The sequence below is a fragment of the Pollachius pollachius genome, assembly GCF_949987615.1.
Source record: "Pollachius pollachius genome assembly, chromosome: 3".
Taxonomy (NCBI): Eukaryota; Metazoa; Chordata; class Actinopteri; order Gadiformes; family Gadidae; genus Pollachius; species Pollachius pollachius.
In genome coordinates this window covers 20,271,596-20,298,601 of record NC_136936.1, presented here as the reverse complement: position 1 = coordinate 20,298,601, position 27,006 = coordinate 20,271,596, and the positions used below count along the sequence as shown (strand labels likewise).

General features: G+C 41.2%; 1 protein-coding gene across 2 annotated transcripts in view; it reads right to left on the bottom strand.

The window, feature by feature from the left end:
* The window catches only part of myo18ab (myosin XVIIIA b), a 63,548-nt gene that overhangs the window by 31,533 nt on the left and 5,009 nt on the right, over nucleotides 1-27,006 (bottom strand). For both annotated transcript variants that reach the window (XM_079733614.1, XM_079733615.1), the window contains exons 3-21: nucleotides 17,044-17,131; nucleotides 16,529-16,635; nucleotides 14,435-14,611; nucleotides 13,848-14,058; nucleotides 12,957-13,099; nucleotides 12,092-12,192; nucleotides 11,359-11,422; nucleotides 10,980-11,124; nucleotides 8,751-8,915; nucleotides 8,326-8,416; nucleotides 7,678-7,870; nucleotides 7,229-7,315; nucleotides 6,348-6,489; nucleotides 5,912-6,071; nucleotides 4,619-4,805; nucleotides 3,144-3,351; nucleotides 2,801-2,910; nucleotides 1,676-1,741; nucleotides 1,278-1,406 (exon numbers count right to left, since the gene is read on the bottom strand). In XM_079733614.1, coding sequence (XP_079589740.1) covers nucleotides 1,278-1,406; nucleotides 1,676-1,741; nucleotides 2,801-2,910; nucleotides 3,144-3,351; nucleotides 4,619-4,805; nucleotides 5,912-6,071; nucleotides 6,348-6,489; nucleotides 7,229-7,315; nucleotides 7,678-7,870; nucleotides 8,326-8,416; nucleotides 8,751-8,915; nucleotides 10,980-11,124; nucleotides 11,359-11,422; nucleotides 12,092-12,192; nucleotides 12,957-13,099; nucleotides 13,848-14,058; nucleotides 14,435-14,611; nucleotides 16,529-16,635; nucleotides 17,044-17,131 — 2,574 coding nt within the window. The remainder of the gene's footprint in view (nucleotides 1-1,277; nucleotides 1,407-1,675; nucleotides 1,742-2,800; nucleotides 2,911-3,143; nucleotides 3,352-4,618; nucleotides 4,806-5,911; nucleotides 6,072-6,347; nucleotides 6,490-7,228; nucleotides 7,316-7,677; nucleotides 7,871-8,325; nucleotides 8,417-8,750; nucleotides 8,916-10,979; nucleotides 11,125-11,358; nucleotides 11,423-12,091; nucleotides 12,193-12,956; nucleotides 13,100-13,847; nucleotides 14,059-14,434; nucleotides 14,612-16,528; nucleotides 16,636-17,043; nucleotides 17,132-27,006) is intronic.

Here is a 27,006-nt window from a genome sequence, read left to right as displayed (position 1 = left end):
CTTTAATGCTGCTTTTTTCATCAAACAAAATGTATAAATGCAAGAATGAGTGCTTTAACAGCTGCGGAGCATCCTTCTCTGTCAACAGAAGAAGAAGAAGTAGAAGAAGTAGAAGTAGAAGACTATAATAAGGACTGGCTCAACACACTGCCACCCTCAACCGATGCCCGTGGTGGTCAGAGTGATGGTGATGAGTGGAAAACAGTGAATGATATAAAAGCCAGAGACAGTAGGAGAGCGAAAAGAGTGATAGAGCAAAGGGACGTGGGGGTGAAGGCATGCTCCATGTGACAATTCCCACATGGTGAGGCACACTTTATTTTTTTGAATTTTCTTTCAGGTAAAATGTACCGGACATAATATTGATATATATTTTAAGTAAAAAAAAATATTTGTCCAACTGCTGCCAAAACAGATGCACCACTTACCAATGTATCCATTGGTAAGTGGACTGGCTCAACACACTGCCACCCTCAACCGATGCTAGGGTTCACTTACCAATGTATCCATTGGTAAGTGAACCCTAACCCTAAACTTACACCACTCAATGACTTCTGTTGTTGCAGTTAAGTTTAGTTGAGTGCTTAATGGCGCGTTTCCACCGGAGGGTGCGGTTTGGTTCGCAAAGGTGCGGCACAGATCGCGTTTCCACCGCCAAAAGTGGGCGTGACCAGGACTGAGCCGTACTGAGCCGTACTGAGCCGTACTCCTCTTGCACTCCTCTGGCAGTACTCGGTACTGAAACGCATGAAAGGGTGCCGGAAAGTTCGAGCTACACACGCCCTCCGTTGATTGGTCGACAGAATCGTCACTTCCAGGCGACATGGGGATAAAAACAAACAAACAGCACCCACAAGGTATTATTCTGGACAATAGACATGTCGCGCAAAACTTTAGCTTGGGCGAACAAGGAGGTGGAGACGTTCTGAAACTTGCTGGACAACTGCCATGGTAGCTCTTGGTTTAATGTGTTGCGTTCCTCTTTTCCATTGTTTTTATTGAGCAGGCTACACTGTGTCGGGCTGCTATGATGTCACGATGTTTACGTAGCTGCCGGGGCGATCGACATCCGGCCTACCATAAGGGTACTGTCGATGGTGGAAACGCGACCTCGGAACTGAGCTGGGCTATACCGCACCCCCGCTACCGGACTGAGGCGAACCGAACCGAACCCTCCGGTGGAAATGCGCCATAAGTTGCGTAGTTTAGGCGAGTGGTCTAATTATGTGGTTGTGTTCAGCTTCTGGTGAAAGCACTATGTGCTGCGTTCACGTTACCTTTCTTTTCTTGAAGGCCTGCCTGGCCAGGAACCCACGACAAGCAGACTGGAACAGAGTGAGGTTCCTCCTGGTCTGCACGTCACGCTGCTCCTCCAACTTGGTGAGAGCCCCTGCTCTGAAGAAAACCTGAAGGGAACACGGAAACAGTGCATAATATTGATATACGTTGATCAAATTTAACTTTATACTTCCTACAATCAATGAGATAAATGCGGTGGACATGCATGGCAGCAAACAGGAAGACTTGAAATCGAAATCTCCTACTGCTATATTACTTTGACTTTCAGTTAAGACAAAGAAAGCCCACATACGTCTTAAGCAATCTTAAGTATAATTTTAATATTGGTAGCAATAAAAACTGATAGGAAGAACATATTAGAATAGTTTTCACTTACTCTACTAAGCCCCATGTGGTAGTTGGTCTTCTCCAGTTCCAAAGAGTCCAACAGCTCCTCCACTGCCTACACACACAAACACACACACACACACACACACACACACACACACACACACACACACACACACACTTATAAATAAATATCTGGGGGTCTTGAGGGATCCGTCTACCTCTAGTTGCATCAACATTTTGTGACCTGCTTTCCAAATCACAACAAACGCCCTGTTCAAGATTCAACCCACATAGATAAACACCTTCCCTCCTCACCCTGAATTTTAAGACTCGCCGCATCACCTGACATTTCACTCTTCTATGCAAACATCAAACATTTCTTACATCAACATCTGTTGATATCCTTAAAGTGCACACAGTAACATTCAAACAACAGTTAGCAGGTGAAACAGCTAGGCATTATTTCAAGATGATGCAAGACAACTAGGATGTTATGCGGAGAGAAAAAAGGGTTGTTTGGGTAAAAAGGGACAATCAGGAGGAGATTTAGCAAACCAATATTTATTGTTTGTGTGTTTGTTTTGTACAGAGGCCCATTTTGAATAAGCTTGATGGTGAATAACTTCGGAACATTTTACACAGCCCATCAAAAAAGACCACAAATACTACCAACATTTTGCTACTTATATAGCTCAATGCATTAATGCATGCAAACAATTATATCAGGTTTAAAACATTTTAGATCTACCACCTAGGCCATCCCTTCCTTTAAACGCCTTTAAAAAAAATAGCTAATTGCTGAAAGGTGCCGGCTAGTGAGAAAAGACAGCGCAAGACATTAATCATATGCTGGGAGACGTGCATGAAGCACTCGACCTCCTGAACAAAAGGCACTTGAAAGATAACGACGCAGACAGCAAGAAGAGAAGCAAGAGGGAGAGAAAAAGAGAGAGGAGCGGGGAGGAGGGGCTAGTGGAGGAACGCAAAACCTCTACTTTGCCCTGCCAGTAATTAATCAGTACAGCGGTCGTATGCTGCCAGCCTGCGCAATCATAATTAATTACACACAAGAGTGCCTCTTGGAGTGGTGAGGAGATGGGAAGAATCAACTGAGAACGAGCGGTAAGAAAGCTGTGTATGTGTGTGTGTGTAAGAATATCAATTAACATACCCTTCTTTCGTCTGTGACAATGTAGTGATGCCCATGCTTTTTGGTCAGGTGTGGCGCCAGCACATCAAAGCGTCGCCGGAATTCAGAGAACACCATGTGATCAGGGTACCCTGAAGCCAGTGAGGACAAATGGATGGGGGTTAAGAACAGTAGGAGGAACATTGGCATGAAGAAGATTCATCAATATTAATTTAATTCTACAGCAAAGCAAAAAAAAATAAAGAAAATGTTGCATGGATGCATGTATATATATATTAAAGCATTTAAGCAACAATCGCCAAAATGTTCTAGCTGTGTGTAAAAATATGTTTTGGTTTCTCTGGGAGGAGTGGAGAAGCTGCACCTTGTCTGTAGATGCGCAAAGCATCTAGTAGCTTAGAGCCCCGGAGCTGGGCCCGAAGCAGGCCTACGTCGAGGGTCATGAGGCCAGAGTCGGGGATGTCTCCGTGAGACACTCGGGGGTCCCCCACCACGCCTACTGACTCCACTTTGGGAAGGAGGCAGTGGACAAAATGTATCCTGGATCGGCGCACTGTGTCAATTAATGCATCCTGAAAGAGAAACAACAAGAAATAAATATATATTCCTTATCTCACAGGACCTACTTTGGCGGTTTATAGGGCCCAGATAGTGCATTACACAAATTCCCTAGCTTATTGCTGCATAAAAAAAGGAAGCCCTTGTTGGTATATCAGACCCGTAAACTACTACTGTGCGGTTAATTTGACAAACTTCTACTACACCATTCAATCGATCAATCTTAAACTAACCACCTACCTGCTAGGTAAATGTACCATTTAGGTCAGGATGCTATTGGTTAATATATATATTTTTAAGATATTTTGAAATAAAATCAACCACTCAGAACCTGAACACCAGGGATTTGTAAAATTAAATCCACATATGTAGACCGAAAGTAGGGAGGTTGTACCGCTGTGACCACAGGGGGCGCTATAACTCGCGGTCAAACCTTAACAGCCACGCCCCCCACCCAATTTAAAAAAGGTTTCTGACACTTGGTATCATGGCCTTATTTATATGCTGAATCTTTGTGCCTCAAGCACCCATAAGGTCCATTGACATCGATTATTGATCCGTAAACCCAAATGACCCAAGATTTGGTACATACTCCCAACATTATGGTATTATTAAAAGAAAGGCAGAATTATGTCAGATTTATGCAAAAATGTGATGATGCAAATGTGCTGCAATTATTCAACCTGTCACAAGTCCACTTTAGAGAACCCAAGGGACAGATTTGGTGTGCCCATCAAGGACATCCTCCTAAGGCCTTTCCTCCTAATGTGGAAAGTTTTGCTTCGAAAGCTAAAAAAATTACATCACAATTTCAAACAAACACTGTTGCAGGTGCTCAGTGAGCTATTTCTTAGATGAGGAACAAACGCTGACTTCAACCATTCACAAGGTAAACAGCTCAAGAATTGTCAAAGTAGGTACACAGATAGAAAACGTGCGTAAACAGTTCTCCAAAATGTAAAGTAACTCTTTGACGACCAGGGACGATATAACCCGCAATCCAAAAAAAATAAAAATAATTTAAACTTGGCGTGCTCGCTCATTAGCCCTGCTAGCATTAGCATGTTAACAAACTCACAAAATATTGCGCACACAACGAGTTGGCTCCCGCAACCACACAGATTTTCTTCAAAAAATGCACATGCAGCGACATGTCTGGATGTATATATTTTTAGTTTGCTAAATTATTTAAATATAAACAATTATTATCATATAAATAAACCAGGTTCCACAAAAGTCTAGTACTCCGCAGCTGAGAAGAGGCCAGTCTTGTCCGCTCACCACTTGAAGCTTGATCTGTATGCACTGGCTCCTCTTCTTGACAGCAGCCATGCCCGTGGTGAAGTTCTTCCTCATGCTGGTGGCCCGGCGCAGGGCCAGCTGCGAGCCGCCCTCCAGACCGGCGATTGAGCCGGAGAGCACCGTGGCCCCGCCCGCCCGGCCCATGAACAGCCCGCTGATGTTCTTCCTGTTGGTATCCATGGTGATGGTTGTAGTGGTCCAAGGATAGCAAAGAGAAAAAAAATCAGAGGCAGTTTAGACGGAGAGAGGGAGCAGAAAAGAAATGAGAAATAAATAATTTGGTCAATGAGTTTCGGAGGATTAAATAATATTAACAAGAATAAGAAAACATATCTTCATCTTGTCAAACACAGTGAGACAAGTGCTAGCCAAATGCTAGTCTCAATATGGGTAATCAGCCAGTGATTGTCACGTCAATGAAGCACAAGGAGGAGGTAAATGAGGACATAAGTGGCCATAGGTTCAGGATTCTGAACAATTTTCCACCACCATTCTCTTTCAAACGGAAGGATTTTCCTTTCTTTCTTTATATTTATAAAAGTGAGAATTATTATTGGATACTATAATTTGCATATAATAAATGGATAAGTGTTTGACAACTGTAATTATTCTGGAGCAAAGGGTGTACAGCAAGTAAAAAGGACATAACAAAAATTAGTTATATGAATAATATACCTATATAATATAATATAACTATACTACCTACAAAACAAATGCATGTCCTATGAATATCAACATCAAAGATCAAAGGGTCAAACATGCAGGTTATTTGTTGCATGAAGCCTTATTCACATAATCAGCTCCAAAGAGATTGCTGTAGGTGTCGTCATTCCCAATGGGACGAGCGTCGGATCTCAACCTAGTGTCGATGCTACCCTGGGTGCTGTAACACCCGAGCGCCCCGCTCAGGCCAGCTTGGAAAAGCCCATTTTTTGTCCCCCAAAGTTGACATTTGCCTCTCTTAGCACTATTTGGACATTTCTGCCCCTACCAACCACAATTCCAGTCGGATTATGTGGCCCCAAAAATTGTAGCTGTTATACTTATTCTAATTAATACATCAAATATACTGCTCCTAAACTGCCAGACAGGAAAATATACCATCAAATAAATAACAATCGAATCAGAATATCCTGAACCATATATATTGCGTAGGTCATGCCATGATTCCTCTAGCTGCCGATTAGCTCCCGGCAGAGCCTATTCAGTTTCCAAGGCCCAAACTAGCTCTGGCGCTGACGAAACAGTCAAGTGGTGTAAACGTGGCCATACTTTTGAGAGTCCTGCAGCAGTGTGGCAGCTTTCTGGAAGGCGGGGTTCTGCTTGGCGTGGCTGAGCCAGCCCTGGGCGTCGTACTCCACCCAGTCCGTCCCAGAGCTGTGGCCCAGCAGGAAGTGCTGGGGCTTGTCTCCTTTCAGCAGCAGGCTGGGCCCTGCAGAGTGAGTGGACGAGTGTCGAGTGTCAGCTCATATCTTATCACGTTCCCAACAAAGCCCTGGATAGGCTCCGGCACTTTTAAACTCTGCTGCCAGAGATCTTACATGCACCACACCCTGCCATCCACTAGCTAACTGCCTCCCCCCCCCCTACAGTGATAAACCAAGCTCAACACCTACACCCCATCACCCCTCCTGAATTGTAACCAGCGGTCGGTCACTGTTCTTAGCACTTCCGACCGGTTTGTCGGCCGTGCGACCCAGGCCCTTACTGTTGCCTTCTCCGTGCGGGGGGCCATAGTAGCTGAAGAGCCGCTCCAGCAGGGTCTCCTCGGACCCCCCGGGCTGAACCGCCTCCTCCTCCATCAGCCACAGCAGGCCCCGCGCCTCATCTGTCCTAGCTAAGGCACGCACCTGTTTACACATACATGTATGGGTCAAGTGAGGATTTACATTTACAACACAACTGAGTATACATCCACTTCATCTGAGTTTTTTTAAGAACGGTTGTTTGATAATGACGGATTTGTCATAAAGCAATGCATTGTTTTAGTTATATTGGCTCAGATATGGTTTGGATATCCTCATTAAATGTTAAATGAATGAAAGCTAGAAAGTCAAGTATGCCCATGGTAATCCATTGGAAACAAGTAGCTCTTATTTTGTTTATCACAGTGGCGGTGAATGCACTTCATTCCAGAATAGAACTGAATTTAATTTTAGTTGTTTTTTAAAGGTGAATTATTTACTTTCCTTTTTGCTTTGAGCTGGACTTATTTTCTACCCTATGTATTCATAGTGTCTTGGGTTGAGCATAAACACACTTTTCTTTCTTTCTGACTCACAGTCATGTCCTTAAATACTTATTTAATGAATATGACAAACACCCCTCAGCATAATAGAATTGGTGTTTAAACTCTCAATTAGGAATCTCAATATGAAGACTGATGTTGTTCATGAAACTGAGCATGAACAACCGACATGATAATTGCGTTAGTTAGAAGAGGAACAGGGTGGTAGAACCTTGGTAGGTTGAATTAAAAAACATTCTAAAAAGTCAATACCAGCATCAGCAATAGTCAACACATTTGCCGAGAAGCAAGAAAGCCTGAATGGAATCCTCATGAGGGATGTGTGGTTTGTGTGTGCTTACCAGGGTTTGGGCTGAGGCTTGGTCAATAGCTGCTACAGACTGAGATGTGCTGGACTCTATGTCATCTAAAGCAAGCTCTATGTTTTCCTAAATGCATGGGGGGGGGGGGGGGAGAAAGGGTTAGATTTGGCACCTACATTAATGTTGATATCACAGAAAGAAATTATCTTAATAATTCATGATTTCAGATAAGGAAGATCAATTTTAGATTTGATATGGTTGAGTGAGTCTAAGTATATTGAGTGAGAATATATGGACAACATAGAGAGAAAAACTAAACAGATTATTGTGAGGGAAAAACAATCCCCCTGTTAAATAGTAATTAATGCATAAACATTTTTCTATTTGATTCGTATGGAGTTTCAGTGACATGCACTCTGAATTTGTAAAGGATTTCTCAGCATGCCAAGAAGGGATTTGTGTAGTTTGAGTAAGAGCCTCAGGACCACCTCCTTGTATCTCTCCAGCTCCTGGACAAAAGTGCGCTCATGGAAGAGAGTCTGCAGCCTCTCCTGGGTATAATTGTGGCAGAGCTCCTCAAAGGTGGCTCCCCGCTGGCGCTGAGCCATGCGTGGGTTCTGGAAGCCTGGCGTATCCACAATCAGGAGGGAGCACAGAGAGTGTTGACTGGATTTCAGCGCCCTGGAGAATACAAAACAAAACACACCACATCAATTATCAGTAAAAATACTGACACAAGCAGAAATATGCACACAGCTACCAAACTTGAGGCAGCCTTAATTATTGCCAACCAGGCCCCACATGTGATGGGGTCCGTCTGTCTGTGAGGTCACAGTATTACATCGCAGTGGTCTTTGTAGGAGCTATCAATTTATCTTAACCCAATAGCACGAAATTTTGTGCAATGAGCAGTTCTTCTCCGGTTTGCTCACCATTTTATGGTGTGCTGCTAACAGTGAAACGTCAGAGTCCTTTATTGTATATAATTAACAAAGAAAATAAATGACGCTGCAACACTTGAAGTCCACCAGCTTATGTAGCCTCAAAATGTGACTGGACGATCCGAACTCTAACAATGGTTAGAAAGTATAAGTGAGACCGACTGAGGGGGAGAGTAAAAGAGTGAGGGGGCAGACCTGTTCACCAGGGAGACGACCAAGGTGAATAGCTCAGAGTAGAGGCCTGAGGCCATGGCCTCCAGACACTCCGGGGCTGTGATCTTAGAACCTGAGTGCCAGTCACAAACCAGCAGGATATATGCAAGGTAAGAGAGGAAGAATACGAGACGTTAGGGCAAGATAAAAGACGTAGAAATCGGAGGGCTGTACAACAGTTTCATAATAATAATTCCATGATAAAACAATAAAACATACATTTGGAAATGACACACACATTATGTGGTTCTAATAATCCACCATTTTATATACAGCTGTACATTTGTATGGATTTTTCTATATTTTCAAATTGTACTAATACCGCACCGGAGTAATGCGAAACCCTATACCATAGCACAATAAAATCGAATGTAAAATCAATCTCCAGCTTTAGATGAGACGTGTACCTGGTCCATCCCCACCCTCCTCGGGGCCTCCTCTGAATGAGGTGGAGCGCTGCAGTCCTTTGGCTTGGTGCTTGAAGATGGCAGAGGAGAGCTCCTCCAGGCTGCAGCCCAGCAGGTAGGCCGCCTTCTGGGCCCACTCGTGTCGGGCAAACTGCTTGCGTCCCGCTAAAGAATCCGGCATAGGGACGATTATAACCTACCCTTTTTACAGAGGTGAGAAACTAAGTGAAGAAGTGAAGATAGGTCTACTACCTGTGCCCTGATACATTAAGGAGCAGACCCTTAGTTAGTGTTATGAGCTACACCTGTGTTTGTCCTAACCCTTACCACGATGAAAAGTAGAGGCCTGCCCTGTTTGGACTCCCAGTGAATGTCACTTGCACTTGTCAGTTGCAAATAGTGAATGTGAAGTGGATGTTACTGCAAGTTAAGCGCTACGGTGAACACGCCATGTGGAGAAGTCGCTGCCTCTGTTGGTTGGTTGGTTCTGTCTCAAAAGATGGTGCCCAGCGGGACAAAACTTAACACGCCCTATAATAGTATGCTTGTATGAGAGTTAATCAACATTATAAGTGATGTGTATTTCTATTTTTTATATTTGAAACCCCTGGGTCTCACTCAAAACAACCTACATTGGTGCATTTGCACAGATATTTTGAAACCTTGCGACACATGTGCACGCACAGTTTATACTACATTTAATGAGCTGTTTGCAAGCATTTTTTATCCATTTGTTTGGTTGGGGTGAACTCATTTCAGCATCAGCTCCTGCAGATGGTCGTATCAATGCAGAAATTGCATCGGTTTTAGCAGAAACAGACGTTATAACTGTTGGTGACAATGGTTAACCTGATAGGCTGAAGGTCATGGCTTCAAATCGACTGCTTACGGCAAAAGGTCAGACTCTCTTGCAAAAGGGAGGGAAAAGATCTTGCGACTGGTAGAAGCCGGCAAGATATTTCCACCCAACCAAAGGACTGGTTGAGCCGTTTTAGAAATTAAACACATTGATTTTGATCTTGACTTTGTTTTTCTACTCGTCTGATGCTATCACAACTGTTCGATACATTGAGTATTGGCAACAAAGACATTTCAGAAGGTGCATATATTGGGGACTTTCATAGCCATCCTTTTATTTAAAAGGATGGCAGTGTGGAGCTTAAGGGATGCGTTAGTGTGTGAAAAGGTATACAGAGGAACAAGATGAGAGAAAGCAAGGAAGAACAGAGACAGCAGGGATGGGTAGGGAGGAGAAACAATAAAAATGCTAATGACTTATGGTCTGGAAGGAGCGATAAAGCCATTAAGACAGGATATACAAACAAGAAAGTAACACAAGATGTTGAATGACTTTTTTCCATTACCTTCATCTGCCTCTGCGTTTGATAGGGCGCAGCATGCAAACATGCAAGCAGAGAAAGGACGTTAGACAGGAAATAGGGTTATGTATCAAACCATTTGCATATGCAACACAACATAAAATAAGACTCAGAAATATCAGTATTCCCCACCACGTTTGGAAAACAATACACCAAAAAGAAAAATACATAACAAGCTCCGGTTGTCCCTGTTGGAAAGAGAAACAAAACGATGGATCCAAAGAAAATAGGTATTGTGCTGACTAAACAGCACAATGTCAAAAGTTGCAAGTGAGTCAACAGGCAGGGATGAAGTGATGCACCAAACTTACCAACTTTTGCATCACCTCATGTGTATAAAAATGCTTCTTAACATGCTGCAAATAAATCTGTGTAGTAAAAGTTATTCTAAAAGCAAAAATCTGCCGTCTCTGTTGCGGTGATCCTTGGAAAGGATGTGTGCGTGAATGTATTTATGTACGTTCACAAGCGTGTTTTTGTGAGTAAAATACTTTCAATTTAGTAAGAAGTGGAACAACATGCAGTGGAAAATCATTTTGAAGAAAGAAGCTGGAGTAAACTGCTGGATGCATGCAGTGAGCATATGTCTAGTCTGACCCCTATTGGCGGCTTGGGTTAAACGTTATACTCTAAATTTCACAGGTTTTTATTCTGTTTTCATCATGATAATCATTTTCCAAACTTAAAGGCCATTATTCCAGGTGAATTTTAAACCCTTCTTTAACCGTTAAAGCACTAATCCCCAAAATTAGAGCATAGGCTCTAGGTTTTTACACTTGCTTAATTTGAACCAAGCCAAGTCAAGACAAGACATTGCTCAGAAGGTGTTTTGTGCCGTCATTTTCATTACCCTTTGTGGCCCCTGCTGCTCCCAGGTGGTAAATGGCCCCCAACACGAGCCAGAGGGCCTTCTGTTCCTCGCCAGAGATACCCAGAACCTTCATGGCTGCCTGTAGCTTGGTGAACTGCTGGGCAGCCCGCTTCTTTTCATCTTCCTACAATCAAACAGGCCAACAAGGAAGGTGTGGTTGTAGAGGTTTTTTGTTTTACTTGTATCATTTTGTGAGGAGTGATGCAAAGCAATCACAAAATGATACAGGGAGCTCTATAATTATGCATTATGCATGTATAAACAACACATCACACACTTTCTTTCTAATCATGTGCTTACAAATTATTGTCACTCGACAGAGGGACATGCCATCAATCATTCCATCTTGTGTAATTACCTTGGACAGAGGCAGGATCCCAAAAGCACTGTTCTCTGCAAAATGGTTGAAGTGCAGCTCCGTTCTGCCGAGGGTTGGTTACAAGGAAAAAAAGTGAGTGAGAAGCTGTTGATGGGGTAAATGGGTACAATTATAGACTACTCAGTAAGTAGTCAACCTACTGTATACAGAGTAGTTAACCTCCAAACAAGTAGCTTGCCCTATGCAATTATATAAAAAATAATAAAACATTATATAAAAGAGATTACACATTTTGGTTGCATGATATTCAATTAAATATCTATCCAAAAATTATTTCATACCATCATTAGAGGGATCTGGAAAATTCCTTCTAATACCTGACTTTGACATGTGTGAAATGCGCAGCTCTATGCAAAGGTAACATGTAAATGAACTCAAGAAGGGTTCAATTTTCTTATGTTATTGGTGGTCCAAACAACCACCAATCAACATAAATATGAAATGTGAGACCCTTTGTTGATTTTTATACAAATATACTATGACAAGAAATTATGCTTTCCAGGAACTTGTATTTTGAGAAAATTACAATCACAAAGAATATCTCTCTCTGACCGTTGTGCTGCTAACACTGTGTATTCTCTGAACATTGACCAGACTATTGAGCATGTGCATGACTCCACTGCATCATGGGGTGAATTGGACACATTGGTCTGTGAAATGGCTTCCTTGGTGCACCTGGATTAATCGTATGATTCCTTTCTATTCTAGACACCTGAGGTTGCTGTCGGCTCCAGCCATCATGTAGTAGAAGATGTTGAAGGTTGATTCGGTGGCAGGCCGCCTGGTCACCCTTAACTTCTCAAGAAGCATGGTCTGAAGGAGAGAAAGAGACAGATTACCTACATGTTTAAGAAAAATAATACTATTAAATTTTCGTTATTTTCCTGCTCTTAAAAGGCCCAGTGCAGAAATTGTAGTGTTAAATTGCATGGTCATTAACTTTATCTGTTTTTTTATTTCCTGTTTAAAAAGAAAGATAACAACATTGTTATGTTTGTTGGAAAGATTAATAACTAATGGTGCATCGAGATGCCATAATATTAGATAATAAGTTCAGGTTCTTGTTAGAACTTTTATTTACAATTATGGCAAAATAATATGGATAATGTAAAATAAATATATTATAAATATTGTTCAGTAAATATACTTTGATGGCTTATCATTATTTCAAAAGTAGTGTTACTTGGTTCTCTCAATCAACTGTTTTCCATTGTAATGTTGTCCACTGATGTTTTGTGTTAATTTGTGTTACGCACCGTGTGATAAACACACGGTGCATAAGCAGCGTTGCAGACTTTTTTTTCAAAGGTTTTCCTCTGGCCATGGACTTGCAGTTATCGTTGTGTATTTAGGGGGCGTTGGCACTCTTTGCTCTGCCCCTGCTTGTGTATTAATCCACTTTTACCATTTGCATATGAAGAGGTCCACGAAAGGACTTGATGACAATTGATTGGTTAATCTAAAGTCAAAGGTTGGGAACCACTGGTCTAGCAAACTGAAAATAATACAAATATAGATATCTTTATTAGGTCTTAGTAATTAAGTCCACATAGGAAAGGAAATGTGCCTGCTCAAACCTGAATAGAGGCAGAGGCAACTTGGCCAGCCTGGTCAAAGTCCAGGGAGATGATGTGTGAGAATCGACTGGCGTTTGTGTTCATGGAGGTGGAGCTATTACCAAAGGCTTCGAGAATGGTGTACACCGCCTGCCATTTTTCAGCTGCAAAAGCGAGAACAAACAAAACAAAACATTGTTTTAGCTTCTGAATGATAAATGAGAAGAAGTATGTGTCTACCTATTTGCTCTTACATTTCTGCACTTTTGCTTGTTTATACTGCCGTTCAAGTAATGATAAATATCCAAATTTGTACGATTGACAGCATATTTCCGAATATATTGTCTTGCAAAAATGATATTAATACTAGGGCCAATCAAATATAAAATGATTTGGTCGTATTTAGCAGAACCCTTTCTAGAATAACCTAAAAACAGTCACACCGCCTGTCTGGTCTGCTGACACCACGTTTACGGACATCTTCAATATCAGTTTGGCATGTCATGATATTACAACATGCAATCCTGCTTGTCCGTAGCACTAGGGTGTAGCTTTCAATGCTAGGTTGTTTGTATCGTGACCAACAGATGGTTTATAGACATTGTTTGCACCAATCAAGAACATCGTGTTAAACTTGTTACCTTAAAAGAATCGAGTTTGGTACCTAGCCACAATCCTCAGCTAAGTAAAGACATTAAGAAACAATAAACTTTTGGAACTTAAGAAGATCGGGGTTTGCAGTTTGGCATAAAGTTGTCAGTTGCATATTAATAAATCCTTGCATTTTCATTATGGTTAAGCTGCAAAGGGGACGATTTTATCTGTACTTACCAAGACATTAATGATTTCATTCTCTCTGTGAAAAAATCAATAAGAGTACTTAATCCAGTAGAGAACAAATTACAAACTTACCAGAAAATATCTTGCCAGTGCTACCAGCAATAGAGACAAGGTATTGGACCAGGTGCTGACAGTTGGTGGTCTTGCCACCGCCAGACTTTCCAAGCAACACGATGGACTGGTCTTGGCGTGTAGTCAGTAGATTGCGGTACGCTGTCTGGGCTACAGAGTAAATGTGGGGGGCAGTGTCCTCGCGTCGGCAACCTTTAAACATGTGCATCACCTGAAGAATGACAGAAACGGCAGATGGAGAATCATGAGCAAACTCAGAAAAAAGCTAAATAAAAGCCTCCATTTGACAGGAAAATAAACAGAAAATTTCACCAATATGTGATGTCTACTTAATGATTGGTAATGTGGCCATTATATCCAACCCAAAGTTAACACTCCCAAATGTAACCTTGTGAAGGTTTCTGCTTTTATGAACACACTTACCCACATGCACACAACTCTCCTAAATTAACATTGGCCTCAATACAAGCGATAACGACAAGGTAAAGGGGGGAGGAAAAAAAAAACGTAATCTGAATATTGCAGTGTTTCTGCTGCTCTGAAGATCCACAACAGCACAGTATCACTCCTTAATGCATGTGTCTCACCTTCTCAGAGTACATGGACGCTGTACTCAGTGGGTTGATGACCACGGTGTTGAGACCGGCATAGGTGTGGATCAGATTGCCTCCGTAGCGCTGCCTCAGGGAGTGCATGATACTGGACTCATTGAGGTAGAGCAGGGAGGATAGGTCTTCAGTCCGGTCGTAGGATGGAGGGTTGGCCTTGAGACAAAGATGACAGTTAGATCATAAAGTTCTACTTTCTATTAACATTTATAGGAATAAAATAACAAAATCCAGGCTCTGTCCATTGATTTTTCAATAAAAAAATACTTAAATAATAAATTCTATATTGGCAACCAAACATGATTGTTGGATTTGGGCATTGTTTTGCGCTTGAGTTTTTCCTCCCACAGTAGTCAGGATACATTTTGCCTGCTTTACCATGATGATATGCCTCAACGGGTGAGGGGAAGGGGGAACATAATTGACAGGTCTAGATCAAATGGCAGCCATGACCAGGTGTTTGTGAAGCTGAGGAGACCGAAACATTTAGTTCCTCCTAAGTCAACAGGAAGAATTTAATTCATTCTTGTAATATAAAACCAATTAATGCTTTCTTTGTTTCGTCATGGTCTTTGAACCTTGATCGTCTCCACATTCATTGATATTGCCATAGCTGCTGAAGTCCTGCTCATAATGTTCCAAATATGGATTGCTTCTTTGGCAAATCGACAAACGATTGAGTTTAAGCCGATTGGGGACATTACAGATGCTATTTCTATTTTGCTCACTTATCAATATATTTTATTTGAGTAAGAACGTGCACTTAGTTGCCACTTAACAAGTAACATTCGCATTAATGACTAGGTGTATAGTGGTCACAGGGGAACCGTCCCCACAAAAATGTTTCTGAGGAAACAAACCTTTCGAAATAAACAGCCTATTCAATTTGTCTTAAATATATATTGAATTTGGGTTAAATATAAGAAGCCCCTTTATCAGAATGCTGCTGACTCTGCAGTTGTTGGGGAGGAAAATGCTATGCAGCTCTGTGATTGGTGGGTCCGCTATAACTTTAAAAGAAGTCGAGTAATAGTAATTTAATGACACTAATTCCAAATAAAAGTAACCGACAGTAAAGGACAGTAAGTAACGACCAATCATATCTTCCCTCTAAATGGGTGGGCTGTGTTATCGCTGACTTTGATAAGTTCCGCCTGCTGTGAGGGAAAGGAATCCAATGAACTTATGGGCGTGACTTCATTTACCTCACCATGACAGCCGCCACGAGTAGCGTAATCGCTATTGAGGAGGACATGGTATCTGATTTGTTATCCATGGTGTTTTCTTGGTTAACTTTTAATAAAAAATTGGAGTTAACAGGAAAACATACACAAGAGCTAAAATTGGTTTAGAAAATCAAAGCTTTTTAAAGGCATTTCAACTCCACCAACTATCGCGATACCGTGGATGACGAGATCAGCGAGGAGCAAGTTGTCAGTTGTCTTGCGTTTTGCCCCCCAACTGTTTTCTAAATATATAAACAGTATGTCTATATATTGCACCGAAGTGCACACACAGCTTGTGTGATTATGCAATTATTTGTCAGGAGGATTTGAATTTTTGCTTAAGAGATAGCTATTTTTGGTCTTGGTGACTCTCACACTCCATGCTGTTTGCTCGTTGCATTGTTAAGGCTGGATTAGCTTTTTTAATTTTGGTTTCAGAGCAGGAATTGTCATAGGTAACTTTTGCAGTACTATAGAGAGAGAGAGGACACAGTAAGCTAAGCTGTCGGTTTGCTTTTTTCCCAACGGGGAAGAAGGGTCAGAGGGCCAAGGTTCAAGAGTCACGGTTCGCCACTGAGTGTATTCTATAAAAGATTCTGGATGCAACATTTAGCTTGAGGCAACTAATGGAAGTTCTTCACTATATGGACTCCTTTTCAAAGTATGAAACATGTAGATCTAGCTAGAGCCAGCTCTATATTCATTGGTGTGTATATTATTTGTATAGAGTTTCTTCTCACAAACATGAAAATATATGCAGACATCAGTGACCAGCCAGCCGAAGGGGAGTGACTAAACAGCTCTATAAACCATTTTTTTGATTGAAATATATTTTAGAGACCCTCACCTTTTCTACATCATCCTCATCCACGTCAAGTATCGTCCCATCATGTTCCAGTTTAACTTTAACCTTCCCCTCTGGAAGGGAGCCAGCCTCCGTCTTCAACACCGTGGCTGTATAGAAACATTTAAAGCAATACATTATTACATACATGCTTATAACAATCTCCAAATGTACATTTTTTGTAAAACATTTGGTAAAAGTGTTCCTTTCAAGATTTATGTTAATTGTGTATTCCCTTGTGGGAACATACTTTCAGTATTTTTTTGTATCAAACATTTGAAATAGTACAGATAATGGATAATGAAAAAGATAATGTGAAAAATAATATTTTTAGCATCTCTGAAATCAATAAAAAACAATCATTGGTCAGAACTAATTATATCAGTACAGTCAATATTATTCAATAAAAGTAATTCAATAGAGCGTGATCTGAATCTTAAAGCTAGTTTTCCTTTTTAAATAAGAGCATGCATTGTTGATATAGCTTATTTATGTCAAAGAGAAGAAAAACCTCCTACCTAGGGAGAAACCATCCTTGTGGACCAGCCAAACTTTTTCTGAGCCAAACCATGCCTGCTCTGCTGTTATCTGCTCCTCAGTTTTTACCTGATGGGAGACAGGGGGAAGAAAAAAAATCAATCTCTGGCCTAAATTACTACAGAAACATATTGTAAATGAACAAACATTAAAATAAACTCTTGTGGGTTCCACACCAACATTGTAGTCAATTAACTAAATTCCCTTCCAATCTGTTCATGTAGGCCTACATGAATGCCTCAGTCAGACCATTGGACAAGGAGGCACATGAAAAGGCCAACAACTTACAATATGCATCCCCAAGGTGAACATGCATTGCAATGCAGCAAACTACGGTGTATCACTGGATATTAAGTGGATATTTGATATTTTGATTTGCTTTGCGTATAAAAGTTACAGCAAGACAGTGAAGGGGACACAGATAAACTACCGGTGACAAGACAGGATGGAAAGGTGGTAGCTTGACCTTTACATAAACACCAATAGGGCATCATGCAGCAGGAGTGAGGAGGAATGATTCAATTGAGTGCACATCAAACTCTAGACAATAGAACTATGCTTGTATATACATGTTAGTCATTGTGGATTCATGAGAATGCCACATTTTTCTTTGTAAGTCAATGCAAACACATTGCACAGTTCGGTGTGTACAGTGCACACTGCAATCCTCATGCACAGGAAGAGTACTCAAGTACTTAAATTAACTATGACCACTGCAGTAAAGTGACGTGAATTTTATATCGGAGGGTCAAATCACACGCAGGCCAGACCTTGGGCTTCTGGACTGCAGCGTGGGAGGCCTGTAGAAGGGCCAAAGTGTCCTCTTCCACCACATCCTAGTAGTGATTGGCCAGCATGAGAAGGAAGGACAGGTAAAAAGTCACCAATGCAAGGAAGAGGAAAAGAAAGGGCTAGCTCTCTCTCACACCTGGCAACACATTCATGGAAAAAGGCACGACTCCTCTGAGACCAAATGTATATCCGGCAACCATCACCGTCTTCAGTTCTGCAACAACACATTGTCTTATATGAACCGCATGCTTCAAGCATCTCATTTAACCTGTATACCTAACACTCACTGAAAAGGCAAATGTTTGCATGGGTGTATGAAATTCAACTGTAAATTATATATGGTCAAATAAAGAACAGCAAATTCCAGAAACAGTATTCCTCAAGAAGTCGAAATAACTTCCCAGTATATATCAAAAGTCAGGGGAAAAAATAAGGTAGAGTATGAAAAGGAAGCAAAAAGGTAAAAAAGATTTTTGACATGTACCCTCATTTTTTTTGAGTTATGTATGGAAAGAAACGTACTCCAAGGATGAGCCATCTGCTGACCTAATCTTCCTGTATGTCACACAAAGACCTGCTAGGACACGAAGGATTAGAACTGGGGCTTGGTCCGAGGGGCAATGGTACCTGAATGGAGGCATGAGGTACTACCAAGGGGACTGTAGCTCTGACAGATGACACACTATCTGCTGGTTCCAGCTTTACCCCAAACAGCAACAGAAAGAGAAAAGAATGAATAAACAAACAAAAGGGAGGATGGGGAGTCAAACCAGACGATACAACCTAGTATCAGTCACTAGCGTCAAAACCAATTAAAGCAAGCAGCATGATGATTTCAGAACTATTAAAAAACTAAAATTTGATGACAATAAGGGAAAACATAAACATTTGATCAGCATGCAGCTAAAATAAGATTAAAATACTGTAGGCTGTATTATATTATACTGAACTACATTATGAAGAAGGTAAAATAGGTTGTGCTGTCCCTACAAAGTGCTCTTTTCAGATCCATATTTACAGGTATGCAAGTCTAGCTACATATGGCAACATTTACATAGGTAAAGTTAGAATTTGACAGACAAATGCCACTTTGCACCTTAACCCTCCTAAACTAGTCATCATGGCAGTAGCCAAAATGGCCCAGAGAAGATATTGACTGAAGCACATGTGTATAAAGGGGTAAGAAGGCGGACACATGCAGCAGAGATATTACAGGAGCACTGAAGATCCTCATCAGACGTATCTGAGCCTTCTCTGTAGGGCTGAGCGGCACCTCCTAAAGGTCAGGACAGCAAAAAGTTCAGACTCCCAGCAATACACAAGATGGCCGAAAATTATTTCAAGAGACATCCTTGATAACCTTCTACTGATGGGGACATCTTGTAACCAATACCATGCAAGGTTAGTAAGAAAAACACACCTTTGGAGATATGCAGTTCCCCCCCCAAAGTTATTGATCACAATGAATCATCAAAAGTTGCAAATCCATTAGCTACAATTGCAAATGAATGAAAAACACACCATGCGACTAAAACAAAAATATGGACTGAACTTCTTTCTCTCCATCATGACAAAGCAATGACTGGATTTCTGTAGTGTCTGAAGGGTTGCTTGTCAATATGTATCAGACATGAGTACATGTTTGAACTCCATCTAGCAGCGAAGAGATTGAGACTTAAGAACCACCGATTTTGGTAGAGGTGTACTTTCAAACTCTATCCCACAGTACAGTGCTTCTTTGAGGAATTGGCTCAACGTGCATCTCTGAGGAGCAGACAGAAACTCTGGGCCACTGAGACTACCACAGTCTTGTTTTGATCAAATATCCTCATGATTTAACTTGGTGAACAAGGCTTGTGATCTGCAGCAAGATTAAGGGCCTGATAATAGGGTGAAACATCTGCAGAACTATGTCTTCACCAGCGGATTGTAAATAAAAACAACTAAAAAGTGAGATGGCTGCAAGCCTCTGGAAAGCAGTTTCTCTGTGTACTCTCCAACTAATATGTTAAACACTTCACACAGACATTCCTTTTGTGACCTTCAACATAAAAATTCAATTTATTAGAAATTCATGCATCAATAGGCAACCACTCTTGACATCTGCCAAATGCTGATTTTACATGCCAAGTGCAGACACAGTACCTTATCTTTTCCATCAGCAACATGGGGTTGGAAAGGGATGGATCCTTGAATGGGAGAGGAGGAACTAGCCATGGAGGGGGATGATAAGGTTCCCACAGGGAGGCGGACAACCGAGTGCTTTTGGGCTTCAACAGCAGATGCAATTGGAAGTAGACGGGGGCTTTTGGTGCCTGCCGTGGATGAAGGACCGGCAGGAAGGGTGGATTTAACAGCAGTGGGAACGGAAGCAGGTGATTTTGTGACAGATGCTAAAGCAGGTGGGGACTTTGGTGTTGTATTGAGACATTCAGGGCGTACAAGTGATGAGGATCTAGGAACTGGAATAACGGCTCCAGATGGTGGACTACAGATACTGGACTGGGATGTTTTGAAAATTGCTGTAGTTGAAGTAGAGTCACCAATAGAAGTGTTGGTAGAAGTGCTGGCAGAAGCCTGTGGAGTTCCTGGAGCTTTGGTCTGCTGTTTTCGAGATGCAAGTGGCATTTCAGGCTTCAACTCAGTCTCAACAGGCTTGGTAACATGGAGACAGTCTTGTTTTTTCTCCTCCTTTTTCTCTACCGGCTCCAGCATTTCCTGTAACTCCTCCTTATGTATCCTTGAACGAGGTTCTTTTGTCCTGCCTCTGCCGATGAGGCACGCCAGTCCGAGAGAAATATCATCCTTCTCCTCCGATTTAATGGTGTCATGTTTGAAGGAGAATGCTGACATTTTGGAACCCTTGGGCGCTGATCCTGGTAACGCAGAGGTGATCGATTTGAGTGGTTTTGAGACCTCTATTGAGGTTGGTTCTGGCTCCTTAGAAGGTTCCTCCTCGGTGGGTATAACCTTTCTGACAATGCGGCGCACCACCTTCACCACCTTCTTGCGAGTTACGCCCTGTTCCTCTGGGTTTGGCAACATACGTGCCAGGTTTTCCATAGGTTTGATCTTGCCATTAATAGCAGAATTACCATCTACTATACTCCCATTTACATTTGCGTTACCATTAATTACTTTGCCTGGATATTGTCGATTTTCTGGAGGAGGTTCTGGACTCCTTACATGGTCCTGAATGTTTGATCGTGGCTCTGGGCTTTTGAAACGCTCTGGAACTTTTACAGGTGCTCTAAACTTCGGGGGGGAGGGGCTCCTGAATCTTGCTGTAGACTCTGATCGTGACACTGGAGGGGGGCTTTTAGCCTGGAAGAATCCCCTTCCTGGATCTAGGGCTGACACAGACTGGGCCCGCATTAGGCCTTCATTTTCCAGCTACTCGCACAAAAAGGACAGAAAATAAATATAATGCAATTACTGTATAATCAATGGATGCATACAAATTATCTTTAATTTAGTTGTGAAATGGGTTTCTTCAGCTCACCTACAGTGAATGTGTTATAGATGAGTAAGCCGTTTAGGTTGAGTATATTCAAATATCTATTTTTTTTGCTATTAGAATTATTATTAAAAGCACTTATATACCCACAGTTAACATTACAACAAGGATAAACCTGTGTAGTTATTTTATCACATACAATAACCATCAGTCCGGCTTTCTTGTCAGTGAGATGCCTCTCGCATGACAGGTGTATCAATGACCATAATACTGCTACTGAATGTTCTTATCCACATCAAGCTCACTTACATTTTTGCCAGGTGGGTTCTCTTCTTTGACCTAAAGATTTTGATATAGACAGGGAACTACATCAAAATCTCAGCTATAAGTTGACCCTTCAAATCAGTAAAACCATGCAGAAACCAAACCATGCAAATTCCTTTTTTTCCAGCATGACCAAATCAAAATTGTCCATCTCATTCCACGTCATCCTATACATCCTGCTACATCTATGCACTAATAGTAATGTGAAAGTAGTAAGTATAAATTGGTTAAACCTTTAGACCTGCCTCAGCATGAAGCTGATGTTTAGTGTATGCATGCAGATGTCACACATGATCTGTCATTTTGTTAGTGGAACGTGTCAATACCATGCCGTCGGTATAAAGTCATAAACAAGACCTCCCTTTTGCTCCCAGAAGGAAAAGCGTGATGAGAATGCCATGTCGGTCGGTCTGATGTCATGAGCTATGTTTGATTCGGGTGAAATGAGAAGGACAGGGAGAAGGGATGGGGAGGAGATGGAAAGGAGGAAGTTAGAAAGAGAAGAGAGTGAGTGGAAATGTATAGCTGGATAGACAGATGTAATAAGAATGAGGATCTTCATAGATTGGTTAGGTCCTTACATATGTCCTTACTGACAATTTCTACACAAAGGAGCAGAGCAAATTGTTGATTTGTTGTTGAGTGGAAGTAAGAAAATAAAATATTAGATAAAAGCAGTAAGCAAAGAATAATTATGGAAGCAGTGAGCATAGCAAACGTACAATAAGCAGACAAACCATTAAATATAGATTCACATATTCATTTGTGATGGATAGTTTTGCTCATGGAAATTTTTTAAAAACATTAATTGAAACAGGTGCAGCTATGGATTCACTTGTATGATTATAATGTAATGGGTTGTAAAATAACATGCTTGATAATCTGATAATCTCCTTCAAATTGTTTTCGTATTATGACAGGAAAATATTTGAATTAGTACCCATTTGCTTTGTTGGAATACTTGGGATTTTACAAAATATGTGGTCATAGGTTATATATAACAATCATACAAGCAAATGTATGTTTACAGTAATTTTTACCAGCAGTGCATTCAAACATTTCACATCGCATTGCTGAAGAATGGCGAATTAACCCCCCCAAAAAAGTCAATCACAACTCCTCCCAAACAACAGAAACCGATAACACATGAACCCACATCTGCACTTAGAATAACCAAAAAAGGGTGTAACTGATTGTTAAAGATACACATTATTCCTTTACATTAACAAGATGCCAGCATGTGTGATTGTATCCAAGAAGAGGGCAACACGTGATTAATAAATTAAATGACCATTCAATGACAATAACAGAATGTATGCGGTTTGGGTTTCCTTCAAGTTGCCACAGAGCCCACTATTATGTCCGGCTTACTCAAACCGCTCAACACATTGGACACCTGTTTCCCAACACTACTGTGTTTCATCACCAACCACTTGATTTAAGCTAGAAAACGGAAGCTAGTAGTTGTTTTGTAAATCAAATTGTATGCTGTTGTGTTGTCTATTCGAACCTGAGTGAAAAAACCTTGGAACAAGTCAAGATTAGAGGGTAAGCTCGCCAGATAACCATGTCACCACTAAAAATAGTGGCTATGGGGCCGAGAGCCTGCTAGACTTTCTACTGGGGTACTCCTTTTCTTCTCAAAATGTACTCAAAGAAATCCATACCTGTACAATTCAGATGAACACTGGGTGGACTAGTTTTAAATCAGCCATTTAAAAAATATTTCCATAGAAAAGTAAAGGATGGTGAGTGTAAATTCCAAAGTGAAAGCAATGAGTGCGCCGCTAAGAGAGGGCCGACTTCTCTGTTGAAACCGGGCAGCAGAGGAGATCTGATAGGCCAGCTATTCCTGACGGTAGACAAGAAGAGATGTGGTGTGGGGCAGCTGTCCTGTCCGGAGAACTCGGCCTAGAACCGAGTTAAAAATAGGAAACTCCTCACCTCGAATCACAAGCACACCCATTGCCAATGCTGCCTGCGTGGGCTTGCGTCAATTCCCCACCCCCAAAAGATTTGACCAGAAGCCCTTCGCTATCTGTTAACTGACAACTGCAGTTGCTCTCAACAAGCCCCAGCTGCTTTGATGTGCGTGTGTGCATGTGTAGAAATAAAATTTATTTTCAATTTATAAACACACTTGATTTAACGATTTCAAACAGCTCAACTATTCAATATTTTATCAAACTTTGTTTGACTCATACACTTTGTTTCAAAAAATTATAACATTTTAAAATGGTGTGAACGTTTACATTGTTGAAGGTTTGGTGACCTTGTTTACGGCAGGATCGAGAAGCCCCGTGCAAAGTGATCAGGTTCCTTGAAAGATTTATAAATGGAATTTAGTTTTTTAATCTGTAAAACTATAGCATGGTTTACAAGCAAGATAGCGATTATGATTGTAAGTGGAAAAAGTGTCCTCTCTAGAGGTGTTAGTCCATTCTGGGTTAATGTAGAAACATGGCAGGCACTGTTGATGAGAACCTACTCCCTATGTTGGCATAAAAGGCAAATTCTGAGGTAATAAAAACACAGATTCTTATTTGAATGGGATAATAAAACAATCAATACATACTTATAAACCTTATATTCCATTTCCTCCAGAAGCCAATAAATTATACACACTGCACAATTAAGTCAATAATCATCATGATCTTTAAATAAAGAACGACATTGCAAAAACTCAATCAAGAATTGTATTCAAATTGTAGTTTTCCCAAACACATTCAAATCCACCGCTAGAGGGCACTATCTCAGTAAATGGTTCACACATCTGTGCTGTCCACAAGAGAGCGCCAGATGACTGCAAGAAGATACATTTGAGAGTGAGCGTGCATTAAGCATCCATAAATTACTCTTGCCACTTATCTTCCTGCACACTCAAAACCCCACCCATAATCATTATGTTAGTGATCCAGGAGTGTGGCACCCACTCCTCTCTGAGGACAGGTGCGGTTACTTCAGCAAGCAGGGCAAACACTGCCTGCCATGAAAGAAGGGCATACATGTATGGCCATTAACGTTATGTACGCACGCATGCATGCACAACAATACAGCTCCACTACTTGATTTAGAAAACACAAAGATAAAGTTGATTCTAAATACTGTTTCGAAGTACCAAACTACATTTGAATTGTAATTTGTTGATCTGACATAACACTGTGTTAAAAAAAGAAATTTGGCAAAAGGTTGACTTTGTACATGGTTTGTAATGCTGACAGGAAGTTCATGCCTGAGCAAGCCCCTCCATAATTCACCAGTGCATGAGGGTGGCAGATCGAGGTCACCGGTGCAGCTATCCATAGTGTGTGTGTGTGTGTGTGTGTGTGTGTGTGTGTGTGTGTGTGTGTGTGTGTGTGTGTGTGTGTGTGTGTGTGTGTGTGTGTGTGTTTGTTAAATGATAAATACATAGGCAACAGAAGCTCTTCCATTGGCAGTAGCTCAAGCGGTAATTTAAATGGCTTGATTCCTTGACACAACAGGGCATTTTCAAGATATCTCACTCCTAACTGCTCCAATTAAACTGGTTGTTACCTTGCAAGGGTGAAACACTTCTGTAAATGCATTTGAGGGGTGGTCATTTTTCAAAAAGGGCTATAAAAACAAAATAAACCAGTAATTTATTTTCCATTAATCTTAAGTGAAGCAGATTCCTCCCGAACTTGAGGTATGCCCTGCGAATTGCATTATTTATTATACTTTATTCAATTCATTTTAATCTGACTCCTAACCAAACAAGTTGAGCCAAAGTTTCAGTGAGGGGTTAGAGTTAACTAGCCCTAGCGATTAAGCAGTCAAAGAAAACATAAGCTTAGAGCTATTTAGTTTTGGTAATAACGACAATATTGATCCATGGCTTAATGCCTAGCCTACATGTACCAAGATTGATTGATGTTGACGACAAGAGCAGCGATGGTATTTTAGTGTTTATATTATGCTGCATGGATTAAGAAAGGGGTTTGAAATCCTCTCTTATTCTATAAATATAACTTGTCAAAGTGGGTAAACTGCAAGATAGCAGTGTTTTTCTGAATACTAGAACTTTCAACAAGGTTACGCTCCGTAAAGACCGACCTCTTTTGGGACTGCCTTTACACAATACCATTGTACCATTAACTTGGCCTGCAGAGTTTCCCAGTAAATTATTCAGCATGTAAAAGGAGACAGAGCAGACTATAGGCCAAGCAGCAGTATTCAAGATAGTACGCACCAAGCTTCTGTGGGGAAAAACTCAGCAACGTACATCACAATGTATGCCTCAACGTTTTGGGTGCGACTTACTTTGAGCCCTTGGTTCGCCTGATGACCGTTAAGACTGTTAAGTCATCAGGTGTACCTCCAAGTCAAGGCTACAGACAAAAGTGGGACAAGCGGGCGTTTGAGAGCCGACCACACATCATAGCCATTAAAGCTATGCTATACCATTGACCCCTAGACCAGAGACATCATACTGCTGCAGGTAAATGGTGACAACAATCATGGCCCGATTATTTGGAGTCTAATACACTAATGAAAGGAGACAAGAGATAGCTCAGCGGGTTTAGGGACTCCCAGAGGTTACACATGTAGCATTTTACATTTGCTCTAAAAAGGTCTCAAATAAAAGACATTCAGCATATAAGCACTATTAACTGAGGATCTGCGTTTCCAATTATGTAATGAACAGAAAATCATGAATCATTCATTTAAAAACTTGCTGAGCATTCTCCATTTACAGTGAGGAATGTAGGAGACAGGCCATTTCATACATTTCCAGGAATAGGCCATTCTTTTACAGGTTGGGACATGGCTGAGGATTGAACTCCATACTTACTACTGAATAATAAAACACCTAGCTGTGGCTACCGTGAGTAATTGCTAAATAAAATACCGTAATAGATGGAGTTATGATCAATATCAGCCATATTCAACTTTGAACTAAACTGCTCAGTAAATGACCCAAAACTTGACATGCAACGTGAGTAAATGCGAGTTAGATAGCCATTGAATGCTGGGTCATGAGGTGTGTCCACTTTCCAAGCATGTATTATTTGTTGTGTTGTCTCAAGCAGCAATGCATCACTAATCAGCTATGCATCTCAACTCTGTAACTCCGTCTTGGAGGGAGTTTAATTTGAACTATGGGCATCAGGGAAATTGACATGTGGGCCTCTGGAAAATAATTAATAAAACTCATTCCTAGGAACGTGACCCTGCCTTGATGAGACGATTCCATTTACATCATTCCACAGAAGCCAGAGTAACGATGAATTGAATAGCTAACCAAATAAGCGAGCCAACCCGTGCTTAAGCCTCGCCTTACCTTTTTCCCCCTCAGTATTCAAAATAATTCCTGTCCACACCAACCTGTGAATAACACATAGCTTGTTTG